General features: G+C 48.4%; 1 protein-coding gene across 1 annotated transcript in view; it reads right to left on the minus strand.

Moving 5' to 3' along the window:
* The window catches only part of LOC137428036 (receptor-type tyrosine-protein phosphatase H), a 329265-nt gene that overhangs the window by 112632 nt on the left and 202067 nt on the right, over positions 1–14566 (minus strand). Inside the window, exon 16 of the mRNA XM_078777499.1 lies at positions 1262–1528. Within this exon, the coding sequence (XP_078633625.1) occupies positions 1262–1528 (267 nt within the window). The remainder of the gene's footprint in view (positions 1–1261; positions 1529–14566) is intronic.

Consider the following 14566-nt stretch of genomic DNA (forward strand, 5'->3'; position numbering starts at 1 on the left):
AAAAATTATGTTGCCGCACTGACTTTTGAAGCAGCGATGGGATTTTGGCAAAAGTATACACGAGAATGCAAAGAGCAACTGATGAGACTTTACCATGAAAAGGTCTAAGGTCACAGGTCATGTCAGGTGAACATGTGATGCTTGATAACAGCTGAAGGGATTCAAGTCAAAGTTGATTCAAATATGTATAAACCTCCATCAGTGAATCCATCCAAGATATATATTATTTGCGACTGAAAGGTCAAGGGTCAGAGATCACATGAAAACCCCTGTTCATGTGACACCATTGGCTATGGTATTTGAACTAAACGAAGTGCATGTCCCATGATACACATGTACGGATTAGATATTGAGGTCAAATTATCCTGAGTTTTTTGGTGATAGTCAGAGTAATGATGATGATGTCCACTCCTGCATTTTCAGATGCATATGGCTGCCATAGCAGTTTCTTGGCTGTGGGGCACAATCCTGGATGGGTCGCCACTCCGACACAGGATACTCAAATGGTTCATTTTAAACTGGTACTCATTTTGCCAACCTCGGAAGGATGACAGGCCGAGTCAACCTCACCTGGATTTAACTTAACGACCGACCGGGATTCAAACTCAGGACCCGAGACTCCCAACCCAGCACCCTAACCTTTAACACAAACACCAGGTTTAGGGTCAGAATAAGCAAAAATTTATTGTGGGCAGAGGCTTTTCGGGTGAAGTCGAGACGTTGATTTATGTCAAGTTTCTCCATATTTAGATCAAATTGTTGGCAAATCCTTCATGCGCCCACTTTGTCCTCACTCAATGTTTCCCATTTAAAAACTTTATTTTATCCCAATAGGAAACCGCTTTTTAAAATCAAGGCTGAACATATGAACCCCCATACATGAACCCGCCTCCATCCCCCCCCCCCCGTTTCCAAACCAACATTACAGGTCCAAACTCGAACCTTGGCACTGGCTTAACGGTGAAAGGGGGTGGCACACAATCTTGGGGTCTTGAATTCAAGCCCCTGTCATGTTGTCGAATTAGCACGAGGTGGGTCTATTCAGCCCATCATTCTTCCAAGGTTGGCAAAATGAGAACGTACTCCCTGGTAAGGGGGCATTGCATCAGCAGGACAACCGTGCCCGCAGAAAATGATTCAGCCAATCGGCCACAGGCTGCATCCGAATAAATAAATAAATAAATAAATACCCCTGAGGGTGTAAGTTATTTTCCAGCTTCTCAATTTTTCATGGTTACAATCAAGTATCCTCCATGCCTACCTGTAGTAGCAGGTATCTCTGTAGGTTGGCTTTGTGTGTCATTGTAGATTGTAGACACAGAAACGTTGTAGTCGGTGCCAGGAGGGAGGTTTGAAAAGGTGATGTATGTTTGCCCTGTGGTTTCATTTTCTACCGTGATGTTGTCAATGATCAACATCACAAGATATTCATAACGTGCTTGGTTTGTATCATTTGGGTTGGTCCAGGAGATGGAGAGAGATGTTGAGTTTTGTGTTGAAATTTGGAGATTTTCAGGAGGTGATGGATCTGAAAATGAAAAAAAGAAGCAAAAGAATGAGTTAACATCAACAAGTAGTTTTTGTTTTTGGTGTAATTGAGCAATACTTTCAACACTATCACAACAAGAGGGAGAATTCCTTTGCAATCCAGGTGGATTACTGAGTTTAGAACCAAGCGGAACCTCAAGCCTCAAACCCGAGCGGAACGCCCTCTTCTCCAAACGCTTAATTCGAACCGTTCGTCGTCCGTCGGTCGTTGCTGCGGTCTGTGCTCGGCAGATGAACTTACAGATCGGATTGATGGGTTGTCGACTAACATCGGTGATTCTGTTAAGTTTCAGTAATGGTGAAGTAAATACTGCACGCTCGATTTGTCATTGAGCACAGTGAACACTGTATTTACTTATAAAAATTATTTATTTATTTTTTGAATACAAGATCGAGGCTCGTGTAAGAGCGAACATTAATCACAAAAAGACAAACTAAAACATAAATACACAACATAAAGGGAGCGGGAGACAAGATGGGGAGAGAGAGGGAAGCACACAAGTACAACAGCAGAGAACAAGGACATCGGGAGATCTGTGGGAGGGAGAGGGCTTGGGGAGAGGAGGAACGGCAAGGGAGGGGGGGGGGGGGGGGGGGAGGGAGAGGTGAACTAGAGCTTCCAGGGAAGCAGAACTCAACTGACCTGACTGGTTTCTAAGTTTGATCAAAATCTGTTAATATTTGTGGACGCCAGAGTGTTAACGTCGTGTTCATGACCAAACGTTTCTGGGCCCTGTGCTTTTTATGGTCTTCATCAATGATCTCTCCGACTCTCTTGAAAATCCTCTCCATCTCTTTGCTGATGACTCTACTCTCTGTCGCTCCATTCTTCATCCCTCAGATCGGCAGTCTGCAGCCTCCTCACTCTCTGCAGACCTGGACAAAATCACAGACTGGTCAAACAAGTGGAACATGTCTTTCAATCCTGACAAATCTCACACTCTTACGATGTCTCTCCGAAAAGACCGACTGGACAACCCTCCCATCCACTTTCTGAATAATCCTCTCCAAGAAGTTCTGTCACTCAAGCTTATGGGTCTCACTATCTGCCATGATCTTTCCTGGGAAAACCACATTTCAAATCTGGCCTCCAAAGCCAATCGCCGACTGGGCATCCTCCGTCGTGCGAAGTCCTTCCTTGGCACACCTGAGCTCCTCACCACATACAAGGCATTCATCCGCAGCTCAATGGAATACTGCTCTCCCCTCTGGGCTGGTGCTCCTGCCTCACACCTAGCTCGTCTTCACGCTGTTGAAAGCAAAGCATTCAGGATCATTGGAATCTCCCATGATGAAGCTAACTCCACCAAGGACCTCTCACTCACTCACCGCAGGCAGGTTGGTGGTCTTTCCGTCTTCTACCGACTCCTCTCTGGCCTTGCCCCCCCCACCCCCCAGCTCTCTCTGGGCTCTGTCCCGCAAATATTCCTACAGGTCGCACAAGATCTGCCTGCAACCCTCTTATGGTTAAACTGCCAAAATCAAAACTCTCTGCTCACCTTCACTCCTTCATTCCTCTTTTCTCCCGCCTCTGGAACAAACTCCCTCACTCTCTTCAATCCCACTCCACCCTCCAGGTCTTCAAAACAGCTGTTCACCACCATCTCTTATCTTCCCCCATCCAAAACCTTGATCTTTTCTATCCCCGCTAATTTCACCCCAATTCCACTTTTTTGAAATACCAACTTCTGTCCTGGAAGTCCTTGGTGTCCTTGTGTTTTATACTTCTCCCACCCAACCCCCCCTTCCCACCCCTCCTCCCCCCAAGCCCTCTCCCTCACACACATCTCCCTGCTCTTAAATGTTGTGTGCTCTCAAGTGTTTGTGTGCTTCCCATTCTCTTGTCTTCCGCTCCTCTTTTTATATATTTTGTTTGTCTGGTTGATTTGTTTGTGAAAGTAAATGTCAGCTCTTTCACGAGCTCGATTCAGTATACAACAAAAAAAAACAAAAAAAAAAAAAAAAAAAAAAATGGTCGCCTACGTCCGCCATTTTTCAACGGATCGGGCTGAAATGTAATACCAACCTGGTCCTTGCGGTAAGGATGCTGCATGTCAAGTTTGATCAGAATCGGTTGATTATTTGTGGACGCTGGAGTGTTAACGTCGAAAAGTTAACGGACGACACAGACCAAGACGACGACGACAACGACAACGACAGGACGCCAGACGCCGGAGGGTTCAGTATGTGATGAACTCAACTGCACGGTAGTCCAGTTGAGTTAAAAACACATGACACTGCTCGAACTTCCAGGAAAGAAGTTGGTATTTCAACAAAGTGTATCTGGGTGAATTAACGGGGGTAGAAAAGATCAAGGTTTTGGATGGGGAAGATAAGAGATGGTGCTGAACAGCTGTTTGAAAGACCTGTGAGGGGAGGAGTGGGATTGAAGAGAGTGAGGGAGTTGTTCCAGAGGCGGGAGAAAGAGGAATGAAGAGTGAAGGTGAGCAGAGAGTCTTGATTTTGGCAATTTCACCACAAGAGGGTTACTGGCAGATCTTGTGCGACCTGTGGGAAAATTTGGAGGACAGAGCACAGACAGAGCTGGGGGAGCTCGGCGGATAGGAGTCGGTAGAAGACAAAAAGACCACCTACATGCCTGTGGTGAAAGAGTGAAAGACCCTCACAATCAGCTTCATCACGGGAGATTCTATTGATTCTGAAAGCTTTGGTTTCAACAACGTGAAGCCGAGCCAGGTGTGACGCAGGAGCACCAGCCCAGAGGGGAGAGCAGTATTCCATTGAGCTGTCGATGAAAGCCATGTATGTGATGAGGAGCTCAGTTGTGCCAAGGAAGGACCTCGCACGACGGAGGATGCCCAGTTGGCGACTGGCTTTGGAGGCCAGCTTGGAAATGTGGTTGGAGAAGAGAAAAGATTTGATATCCGAAGCAATGATGGATTCCATCACTTTGCTGATCATTGGGAGAAGGCTGATTGGTCTGCAGTTGCAAGGATCCGTTTTTGCACCTTTTTTGTGTAAAGCGGTAATGTTTGCTGATTTCCAAGCTGATAGCAGATGACCTTGAGCAAAAGAGAGGGTGAAGAGAACAGAGAGAGGGTGAGAGAGAGCGGCAGAGCAGGATTTTAGGACCCGTGCGCCGATGCCGTCATGTCCAGTTGCAGAATCAGAGTCGAGGGTTTTTTTTTTGTTTGTTTGTTTGTTTGTTTTTGTATACTGAATCGAGGCTCGTGAAAGAGCTAACATTTATTTCACAAACAAATCAACCAGACAAACAAAATATACAAAAAGAGGGAGCGGAAGACAAGATGGGGAGAGACGGGGAAGCACACAACCACAACATTTGAGAGCAGGGAGAAGTGTGGGAGGGAGAGGGCTTGGGGCAGGAGGCGTGGGAAGGGGAGGGGGGGGGGGGGGAGAGAGTATAAAACACAAGGGGACCGAAATTAGCGGGGGTAGAAAAGATCAAGGTTTTGGATGGGGGAGGATAAGAGATGTGGTGGAACAGCTGTTTTAAAGACCTGGAGGGTGGAGTGGGATTGAAGAGAGTGAGGGAGTTTGTTCCAGAGGCGGGAGAAAAGAGGAATGAAGGAGTGAAGGTGAGCAGAAAGTCTTGATTTGGGCAGTTTAACCATAAGAGGGTTGCAGGCAGATCTTGTGCGACCTGTAGGAATATTTGGGGGACAGAGCCCAGAGAGGGCTGGGGGGGCAAGGCCAGAGAGGAGTCGGTAGAAGACGGAAAGACCACCAACCTGCCTGCGGTGAGTGAGTGAAAGGCCCTTGGAGTTAGCTTCATCGCGGGAGATTCCAATGATTCTGAACGCTTTGGTTTCAACAGCGTGAAGACGGGCTAGGTGTGAGGCAGGAGCACCAGACCAGAGGGGAGAGCAGTATTCCATAGAGCTGCGGATGAAAGCCATGTATGTGGTGAGGAGCTCAGGTGTGCCAAGGAAGACTTCGCACGACGGAGGATGCCCAGTCGGCGACTGGCTTTGGAGGCCAGATTTGAAATGTGGTTTTCCCAGGAAAGATCATGGCAAATAGTGAGACCCAAAAGCTTGAGTGACAGAACTTCTTGGAGAGGATTATTCAGAAAGTGGATGGGAGGGTTTTCCAGTCGGTCTTTTCGGAGAGACATCGTAAGAGTGTGAGATTTATCAGGATTGAAAGGACACGTTCCATTTGTTTGCCCAGTCTGTGATTTTGTCCAGGTCTGCAGAGAGTGAGGCGGCTGCAGACTGCCGATCTGAGGGATGAGGAATGGAGCGACAGAGAGTAGAGTCGTCAGCAAAGAGATAGAGAGGATTTTCAAGAGAGTCAGAGAGATCATTGATGAAGACCAGAAAAAGCACAGGGCCCAGAACACTACATTGGGGAACTCCAGCCTGAACAGGAAGAGGAGATGAGAGAAACCATTCCTCGGATGGGTTCCGAGCTAGGTGTGAGGCAGGAGCACCGGCCCGGTTGACAGGTTGACAGAAACTTCTCCACCTTGTCAGGAGAGAAGGACACAGAGTCCAGGAGCAGCTGGGTACGACTGGGTACGGTGGGTACAGAGAGGGACGGGTTTGGGACACAAGATTTTGAGGCAAACAGAGTTGAGGCATTCATCTTTTTCAAGTGCGGAGTCAGCTGTATATCTGTTTGAGGTAAGGGATGGGATGGAGGGGGAACAAACCCCAGAAACATATTTGACCAGACGCCACCAAGATTTGGAGGAGGGAGACAGGTTTGAGAGTTCAGTCTTGAGAGTCGAGAGATATTGTTTACTGGCTCTCCTGAGGATAGACACACACTTGTCCTGAGGGTAGACAGTTGGGATGATACAGTCGGTTGTGTCAGTGTGAAGGGGTATGGCAGACATTGTCGTTCTCACTGGCTCTGGTGAAAAGGCAGAACAACCCACTGGAGGAATCCATCCTTTGAGCTAGGAAGCTGACATTTCAGCACAATAGTGAGCACTTGCTTTGGCAAAAACGCTATTTTTTGTTTTTTGATGAATCAATTAATTGATTAATTACTCAATTATTATCAGTTTATGATTCACTTATTTATTTTCTTTCTCATCTGAGCAATATCTCAGGCACCTTTTGCGATAAGATATTTATGAGCTGATTTATAAGGGATAGGATATTTATATACTGCATAAGCTGATATATATCAGACTGTATAAGCTGATACTTGGACACGACAATGACCGTGATTTGGCTGTAAATTGTATTTTGCATTTGTTGTTTCATTGATTAATCGATTAATTATTTAAATATTCGATTAATAACCGACTTCATTTTTTCTAAGTTGCAGATTCTGATGAAACAGTGTTGCTTTAGGTATTGTATTGGCCAATGTTTTTTTTTTTGTTTTTTTTTTTTGTATACTGAATCGAGGCTCGTGAAAGAGCTGACATTTACTTCACAAACAAATCAACCAGACAAACAAAATATATAAAAAGAGGGAGCGGAAGACAAGAGAATGGGAAGCACACAAACACTTGAGAGCACACAACATTTGAGAGCAGGGAGATGTGTGGGAGGGAGAGGGCTTGGGGGGAGGAGGCGTGGGAAGGGGTGGGGGGGGGGTGGGGGGGGGTGGGAGAAGTATAAAACACAAGGACACCAAGGACTTCCAGGTTAGAAGTTGGTATTTCAAAAAGTGGAATTGGGGTGAAATTATCGGGGATAGAAAAGATCAAGGTTTTGGATGGGGGAAGATAAGAGATGGTGGTGAACAGCTGTTTTAAAGACCTGGAGGGTGGAGTGGGATTGAAGAGAGTGAGGGAGTTTGTTCCAGAGGCGGGAGAAAAGAGGAATGAAGGAGCGAAGGTGAGCAGAGAGCTTGATTTTGGCAGTTTAACCATAAGAGGGTTGCAGGCAGATCTTGTGCGACCTGTAGGAATATTTGCGGGACAGAGCCCAGAGAGAGCTGGGTGGGCAAGGCCAGAGAGGAGTCGGTAGAAGACGGAAAGACCACCAACCTGCCTGCGGTGAGTGAGTGAAAGGCCCTTGGAGTTAGCTTCATCGCGGGAGATTCCAATGATTCTGAATGCCTTGCTTTCAACAGCGTGAAGACGAGCTAGGTGTGAGGCAGGAGCACCAGCCCAGAGGGGAGAGCAGTATTCCATTGAGCTGCGGATGAAAGCCTTGTACGTGGTGAGGAGCTCAGGTGTGTCAAGGAAGGACTTCGCACGACGGAGGATGCCCAGTCGGCGACTGGCTTTGGAGGCCAGATTTGAAATGTGGTTTTTCCAGGAAAGATCATGGCAGATAGTGAGACCCAAAAGTTTCAGTGACAGAACTTCTTGGAGAGGATTATTCAGAAAGTACATGGGAGGGTTGTCCAGTCGGTCTTTTCGGAGAGACATTGTAAGAGTGTGAGATTTGTCAGGATTGAAAGACATGTTCCACTTGTTTGCCCAGTTTGTGATTTTGTCCAGGTCTGCAGAGAGTGAGGAGGCTGCAGACTGTCGATCTGAGGGATGAAGAATGGAGTGACAGAGAGTAGAGTCATCAGCAAAGAGATAGAGAGGATTTTCAAGAGAGTCGGGGAGATCATTGATGAAGACCAGAAAAAGCACAGGGCCCAGAACACTGCCTTGGGGAACTCCAGCCTGAACAGGAAGAGGAGATGAGAGAAACCCATTCAGCGCCACACGTTGACTACGACTAGAGAGGAAGTCCGCCAGCCATGCGTGGAGATTTCCATGGATACCAACAGAGGAGAGTTTGGTGAGCAGGGCGGGGTGCCAGACCGTATCGAAGGCACGTGATATGTCAAGGGAGACAGCTCGAATTTCCTGTTTGGCATTGAGGACCTCCATCCATTGCTGAGAAAGCAGAAGCAGCATGTCCAGAGTAGAGTGACCAGGTCTGAAACCAAATTGATGATCAGAGATCAAGCCATTGGAGAAGAGGAAAGATTTCATATCTGAAGCAATTGATTAAGAATTTAATTATTTTACCCTTTATTTTATATTTATTTCGTTATTAATCACTATTTTATTTTCTATCTCATCTGGGCAATATCTCAGGCACCTTTTGAGCGAGGAAGCTGATATTCGGACACGACAGTGACCAAGTGTTGTGGCTCTGAAGTATTTTTGATTTATTGATGAATTACTTAATCAATGTAATATTTATTGATTAATCAATTAATTGTTTATTTTTTCGATTAATGACTTTTTAAAATAATTTTCAAAAAGATACACCCTCAAACGAAACACCAGTGGTTGAGATATGCTATTAGCCAATTGATTAAGAAATTATTTTACGATCATTGTCGTGACAATGCACTAAATTTGAACCCAGGAGTGATGCCCACTTAAACCGCTGAGGGGCGTCTATAAGACCTCGGACGTCCGCGATGCTGAGCCACTCCTGTGACATTTACTATGACATGTAGGCTTCTATGGTACATACCCGCATATATTCTAGGCTTGCTTGCTTTGACTAATATGATCGATCATTCTTATACGATGCCGTGATCCTGATATCTATTGCATGATTGTATTTTACAGGATGATACCAAAGATCTGATTGAGATTAAACCTACCTATGGGATAAAGTTGTGGACTTGGTTTATTTTCACTACACTTAATCTCAATCAAGATCTACGGAAACGGCGGGACACAAGATGATTCATGTACCGACATTCAGTGCCGACCCACAAGCTGCGGACTCGGGCTCGTAGTTAACTCACTGGCTCAGGTCACTGGAGACCCAGTTCAAAGCCCAGGATACCGTTCCCACTGCTGAAACGAAACTGGACGTTCTGCAGACTAAAGTGGACCACCACGTCTACAGGAGCATTGAACGATGTACGACGTACGATGCCGCTGTGGCGGAGCTAAAGCGAATTTACATTAAGAAACGGAGCGTGGTGTATACCAGGTATCTGCTCTCATCGCGGCGTCAACAGTCCACTGAGTCGATAGATCGCTTCGCCCAGGAGCTACGACAATTACTTGCAGACAGTACCCAAGAGGTCCGCACTCACGAGCAAGTCCAGGATGCTCTTGTCCGAGATGCTTTTGTCTCTGGGATCGGCTCTCCTGCTCTCAGGCTCAGACTTTTGGAGACAGCTGACCTGACGTTCACGGAGGCTCTACGGGTGGCACACGTCTACACTGAGGCCCGGGAACAATCTACCGCCTATGACCACACACGGGTCGTCGCGGGGACTTCTCAACTCGCGCGACCGGAGAGGGCTACCGCCGAGGATACGGGAGCGGACTCGACCATGCTAGCGGAGCCCTTGGCCGCTCCCGAGGTGGACTCGGATTCCGGCTTGGCTGCGGCTACGGCGGCCAGGCCAAGGCCTGTGCGAAATGCTACGTGTTACTTCTGTGGCAACCGACAGCATCCCAGGTCGGCGTGTCCGGCTCGGGAAGCAATATGCCATTTGTGTACGACTAAAGGACATTTTGCAAAAGTCTACCGAAAGACCGCGCGGGGCGCACGAACTCGTGCGACCTTGAATGGGCTTATCGCCGAGCCAACGGACCGAGCACAGAGCGGGGCGCCTCACCCGACTTTGATGAGCGGTTCTCCTCCTCATGGGCCTCTGGCTGTACGCCCGACCTTGGTGAGATACATCGGGCCGCCAAAACAAATGGCGCGAACACGACCGACCGGGGAGCGACCGTCCTTGACTGGAATCCGAACGCCCTCCGAAGGCGACTCAAACAATCGACAAGCTCCTGCTTTGACACGGCAAACAATGCACGTGACACGAGCGCCATCTGATGGCAGCTCGTACGAACTACACGCTCTTGCTTCAGCACGTAAAACTACAGATGGCAGCAATCCTTCTCGCGTGACACGAGCGCCCCCTGATGGCAGCTCGTACGGACTACAAGCTCCTGACGCTCCTGCTTTGGCACGACCAACTATGCCTTTGACATGAGTGCCCTCCGGAGGCTGCTCGAACGACCGGAAAACTGCAGCCGGCGTGGGATCCACACGCGAGGCGCGATCTTCTCGCTCTGATGGCTCAATACCTGCCGGATCTTCCGGCCTTGGTCAGGCCATTATTCCACTCATGGTCGAAGGCGTTTTTGCGCGGGCTTTAGTCGACACGGGGTCTACGGATAGTTTTATCGATCATCGACTAGTGCGTCAACATGGATGGCCGGTCCTCGGGACAACACGACGGATCTTTATGGCCTCCCAGGGGCTTAGGCTCAGCACAAAAGGGGAATGTCGATTGAAACTTGTGATAAAGGGACGCATGTTCCCAGATGTACATCTTATGGTCTTGCCTGCATTATGTGCTGACATTCTGTTCGGACACGATTTTCTTAAACGACACGGACGTTTGGAAATGGAATTCGGTGGGACTGATACGCTTGCTGTGTGTGCGCTCACGAAAATGGAAATTGAGCCTCTTTCGCTGTTCCCCAACCTGACCACTGACTGCACTCCCGTAGCGGTGAAATCACGGCGCTACTCACGAGCAGATGCGCAAATCATTGCGGAAGAAACGGCCCAGCTCTTAAAGGGAGGTATCATAGAACCCAGCCGGTCGCCTTGGCGGGCCCAGGTCCTAGTGGTGCGAAGTGAAGCGCATCGCCGACGCATGGTAATCAATTATTCACAGACGATTAATCGCTTTACACAGCTGGACGCCTACCCCCTTCCGGGGATGGAGGCTCTGGTACGACAGGTGGCCCAGTACTCAGTCTACAGCACTCTCGATCTGCGTAGTGCGTATCATCAGATCCCCATCTCTAGGGCTGATCGCATCTATACCGCCTTTGAATCGGGTCAAAGGTTATACCAGTTCACCTGACTACCTTTTGGGGTGACGAACGGGGTCGCCTGTTTTCAGAGGGCTATGGACGACCTCGTTACTAAGGAGAACTTAACAGATGTCTTTGTATATCTGGACAATCTTACGGTTTGTGGGCATGACCAGGGGCATCATGATGCGAATCTGAAGTGCTTCCTCGAGGTCGCGCAGAGGTATCGCCTAACCACGAATGAGGCTATGTGTCATTACTCTCTACGCACGATATATCTTCTGGGGTACACCGTGACCCACGGCTCTGTCGCTCCAGATAAGGAGCATCTGCGACCTTTGCTCGATATGGCTCCGCCTAGCGATTGAGCTTCGCTGAAGCGTGCTCTCGGGCTGTTCGCCCATTATTCTAAGTGGGTGCAAAATTTCTCCGCGAAGCTCCGCCCCCTTGTGGCCTGCGACACGTTCCCCATGAGTCCAGCCGCCTTGGCAGCCTTTGGGGGCCTTAAGGCCGATATCGCTGGCGCCGCTGTGGCAACGATCGACGAGAGCGAATCTTTCGTCTTAGAAAGTGATGCCTCGGATCATGCGATAGCGGCGACACCTCCCAGGGGGGGTGCCCTGTGGCTTTCTTTTCGCGGACTCTCACCTCCGCTGAGCGGAGGCATTCATCTGTCGAAAAGGAAGCGTACGCGATCGTCGAGTCGATTCGGCGATGGCGACCGTACTTACTCGGGCGATGCTTCCAAATCATCACGGACCAACAAAGTGTAGCGTTCATGTACGACACCTTACATGCTCAGCGCATTAAGAATGAGAAAATCACTCGCTGGCATATCGAACTCGCCGACTTCTGCTACACCATCAAATATCACCCGGGGAAGGATAACCTGGTCGCCGACGTCTTATCGAGGCCGGCTACGTGCGCGGGTATCATAACTCTGGAGGGTCTGTGCACTTTGCACGGCACTATGTGTCATCCTGGGGTGACGCGTTTCGCTCATTTTGTGCGTAGTGGTAATCTGCCGTACTCGATTGAGGACGTCCGCCGGATCTGCCGCGACTGCGCTATATGTGCGGAACTCAAACCGTGTTTTTACAACCCTCCCATGCTGACGCTGGTTAGGGCTACTAGACCGTGGGAGAGATTGGCAATGGATTTCAAAGGGCCGCTGCCGGTGTCGAGTAACTCTCGTTATCTGCTCACTATCGTTGATGAGTACTCGCGATTCCCTTTTGCTTACACGTGCGTGGATATGACGGCTGCCACGGTCATACGGTGCCTGCAGAATTTGTTTTCTATGTTTGGGTATCCGGCCTATGTGCATACCGATCGGGGTGCGGTGTTCCTGTCTCAGGAAGTGAGAGGTTACCTGCTCCAAAATAATGTCGCTTCGAGCTACACCACACAGTACAGAACCCAGGCGAATGGGCAGGTCAAACGCTTCAATGGGATTATATGGAGGGCCGTCATGCTAAGCCTCCGGACCCTCGGCCGTGGCCTCGATAAATGGGCTTGGTCGCTACCTGCGGCGCTGAACTCGATCAGGGCTCTACTATGTACGGCCACCAACCAGACTCCCCACGAAAGACTGTTCCACCACCCTAGAAGCTCGGGTAGTATCCGATCTTTACCCAGTTGGCTCGCTGAGCCGGGGCCGGCCTATCTCATACGTGCGGTTCGCACAAGCAAGTATGACCCCTTTGTGGATAAGGTGCAGGTACTCCAGGCTAATCCCGAGCATGCTCGTGTGATGACGGCAGATGGACGCGAGTCCACTGTCTCCGTACGCCATCTCGCCCCATGTGGGGTCATCGACCCTTATAGGGATATCGACGAACCGATCTACGAGTCTATGGACTCTCCCGAAGCTTCCTCTATGGAACATCTGCCGTCCCTTCCTTCGTCAAACAATCCCCCGCCTGGAGGCTCTGAGGTGCCCCCACCAACACCTACCTACAGCGGTTACTCTGAAGCGGGGGACTCTGGGCTTGGGGATGCCACACCCCGTAGTTTCCGGACACGTGCCGGCCGGGTATTTCACCACCCTGACCGCTACGGATGGACCGACTGACATGGAATGACTTCCCCAATCAATTAATGCTGACGCACGCTTGATTCCTGCCTAGCGGCAGTGTAGTTCTAACGGCGGGCAGAATGTAGTGAAAATGTACTAAAGTTGAACCCAGGAGTGATGCCCACTTAAACCGCTGAGGGGCGTCTATAAGACCTCGGATGTCCGCGACGCTGAGCCACTCCTGTGACATTTACTATGACATGTAGTCTTGTATGGTACGTACCCGCACATATTCTAGGCTTGCTTGCTTTGACTAATATGATCGATCATTCTTATACGATGCCGAGATCCTGATATCTATTGCATGATTGTATTTTACAGGATGATACCAAAGATCTCATTGAGATTAAACCTACCTATGGGATAAAGTTGTGGACTTGGTTTATTTTCACAACAATCATTATTTATTGATTTTATTTACACAATCCATCAATTAGTTATTGTACACCTCTCCCTCCCAATACCGCCTCAATGTGCTGCACGGCGGTGTCACCAAAGGCGCCCCGGCAATGCCGCGCTGGAGGATGTTATTTATTTATTTGGCATGGGGGCGGTGTACTTTGAATGGAGCTCTATTTGTTTTTAAAGAATTTTCGGAAATTTGTTGAATTTGATTTTCACTTGGAAGTTGTAGGTTACGATGTGTAGATAAAGGTGGAAAAAGTCTTATTTAATGCATTTTAACTCCAGGCTGTAAGGTAACAAAAGGTTAAAATATTGAAAGAGGGTGTAGACTTTCTGTCGGCACTGTATGTATAATGATGTAACGATAAACCGATAAGATTATGGGGTCAAGAGGTCAAAGGCCAAAAGCCAGAGGTCCCGTAAGGTAAAAATTATGTTGCCGCACTAACTTTTGAAGCAGCGATGGGATTTTGGCAAAAGTATACACGAGAATGCAAAGAGCAACTGATGAGACTTTACCATGAAAAGGTCTAAGGTCACAGGTCATGTCAGGTGAACATGTGATGCTTGATAACAGCTGAAGGGATTTAAGTTAAAGTTGTTTCAAATATCTATAAACCTCCATCAGTGAATCCATCCAAGATATATATTATTTGCGACTGAAAGGTAAAGGGTCAGAGATCACATGAAAACCCCTGTTCATGTGACACCATTGGCTATGGTATTTGAACTAAACGAAGTGCATGTCCCATGATACACATGTACGGATTAGATATTGAGGTCAAATTATCCTGGGTTTTTTGGTGAAAGTCAGAGTAATGATGATGATGTCCACTCCT

The sequence above is a fragment of the Myxine glutinosa genome, chromosome 5 (assembly GCF_964187855.1).
Source record: "Myxine glutinosa chromosome 5, kmMyxGlut1.1, whole genome shotgun sequence".
NCBI classification, from domain to species: domain Eukaryota; kingdom Metazoa; phylum Chordata; class Myxini; order Myxiniformes; family Myxinidae; genus Myxine; species Myxine glutinosa.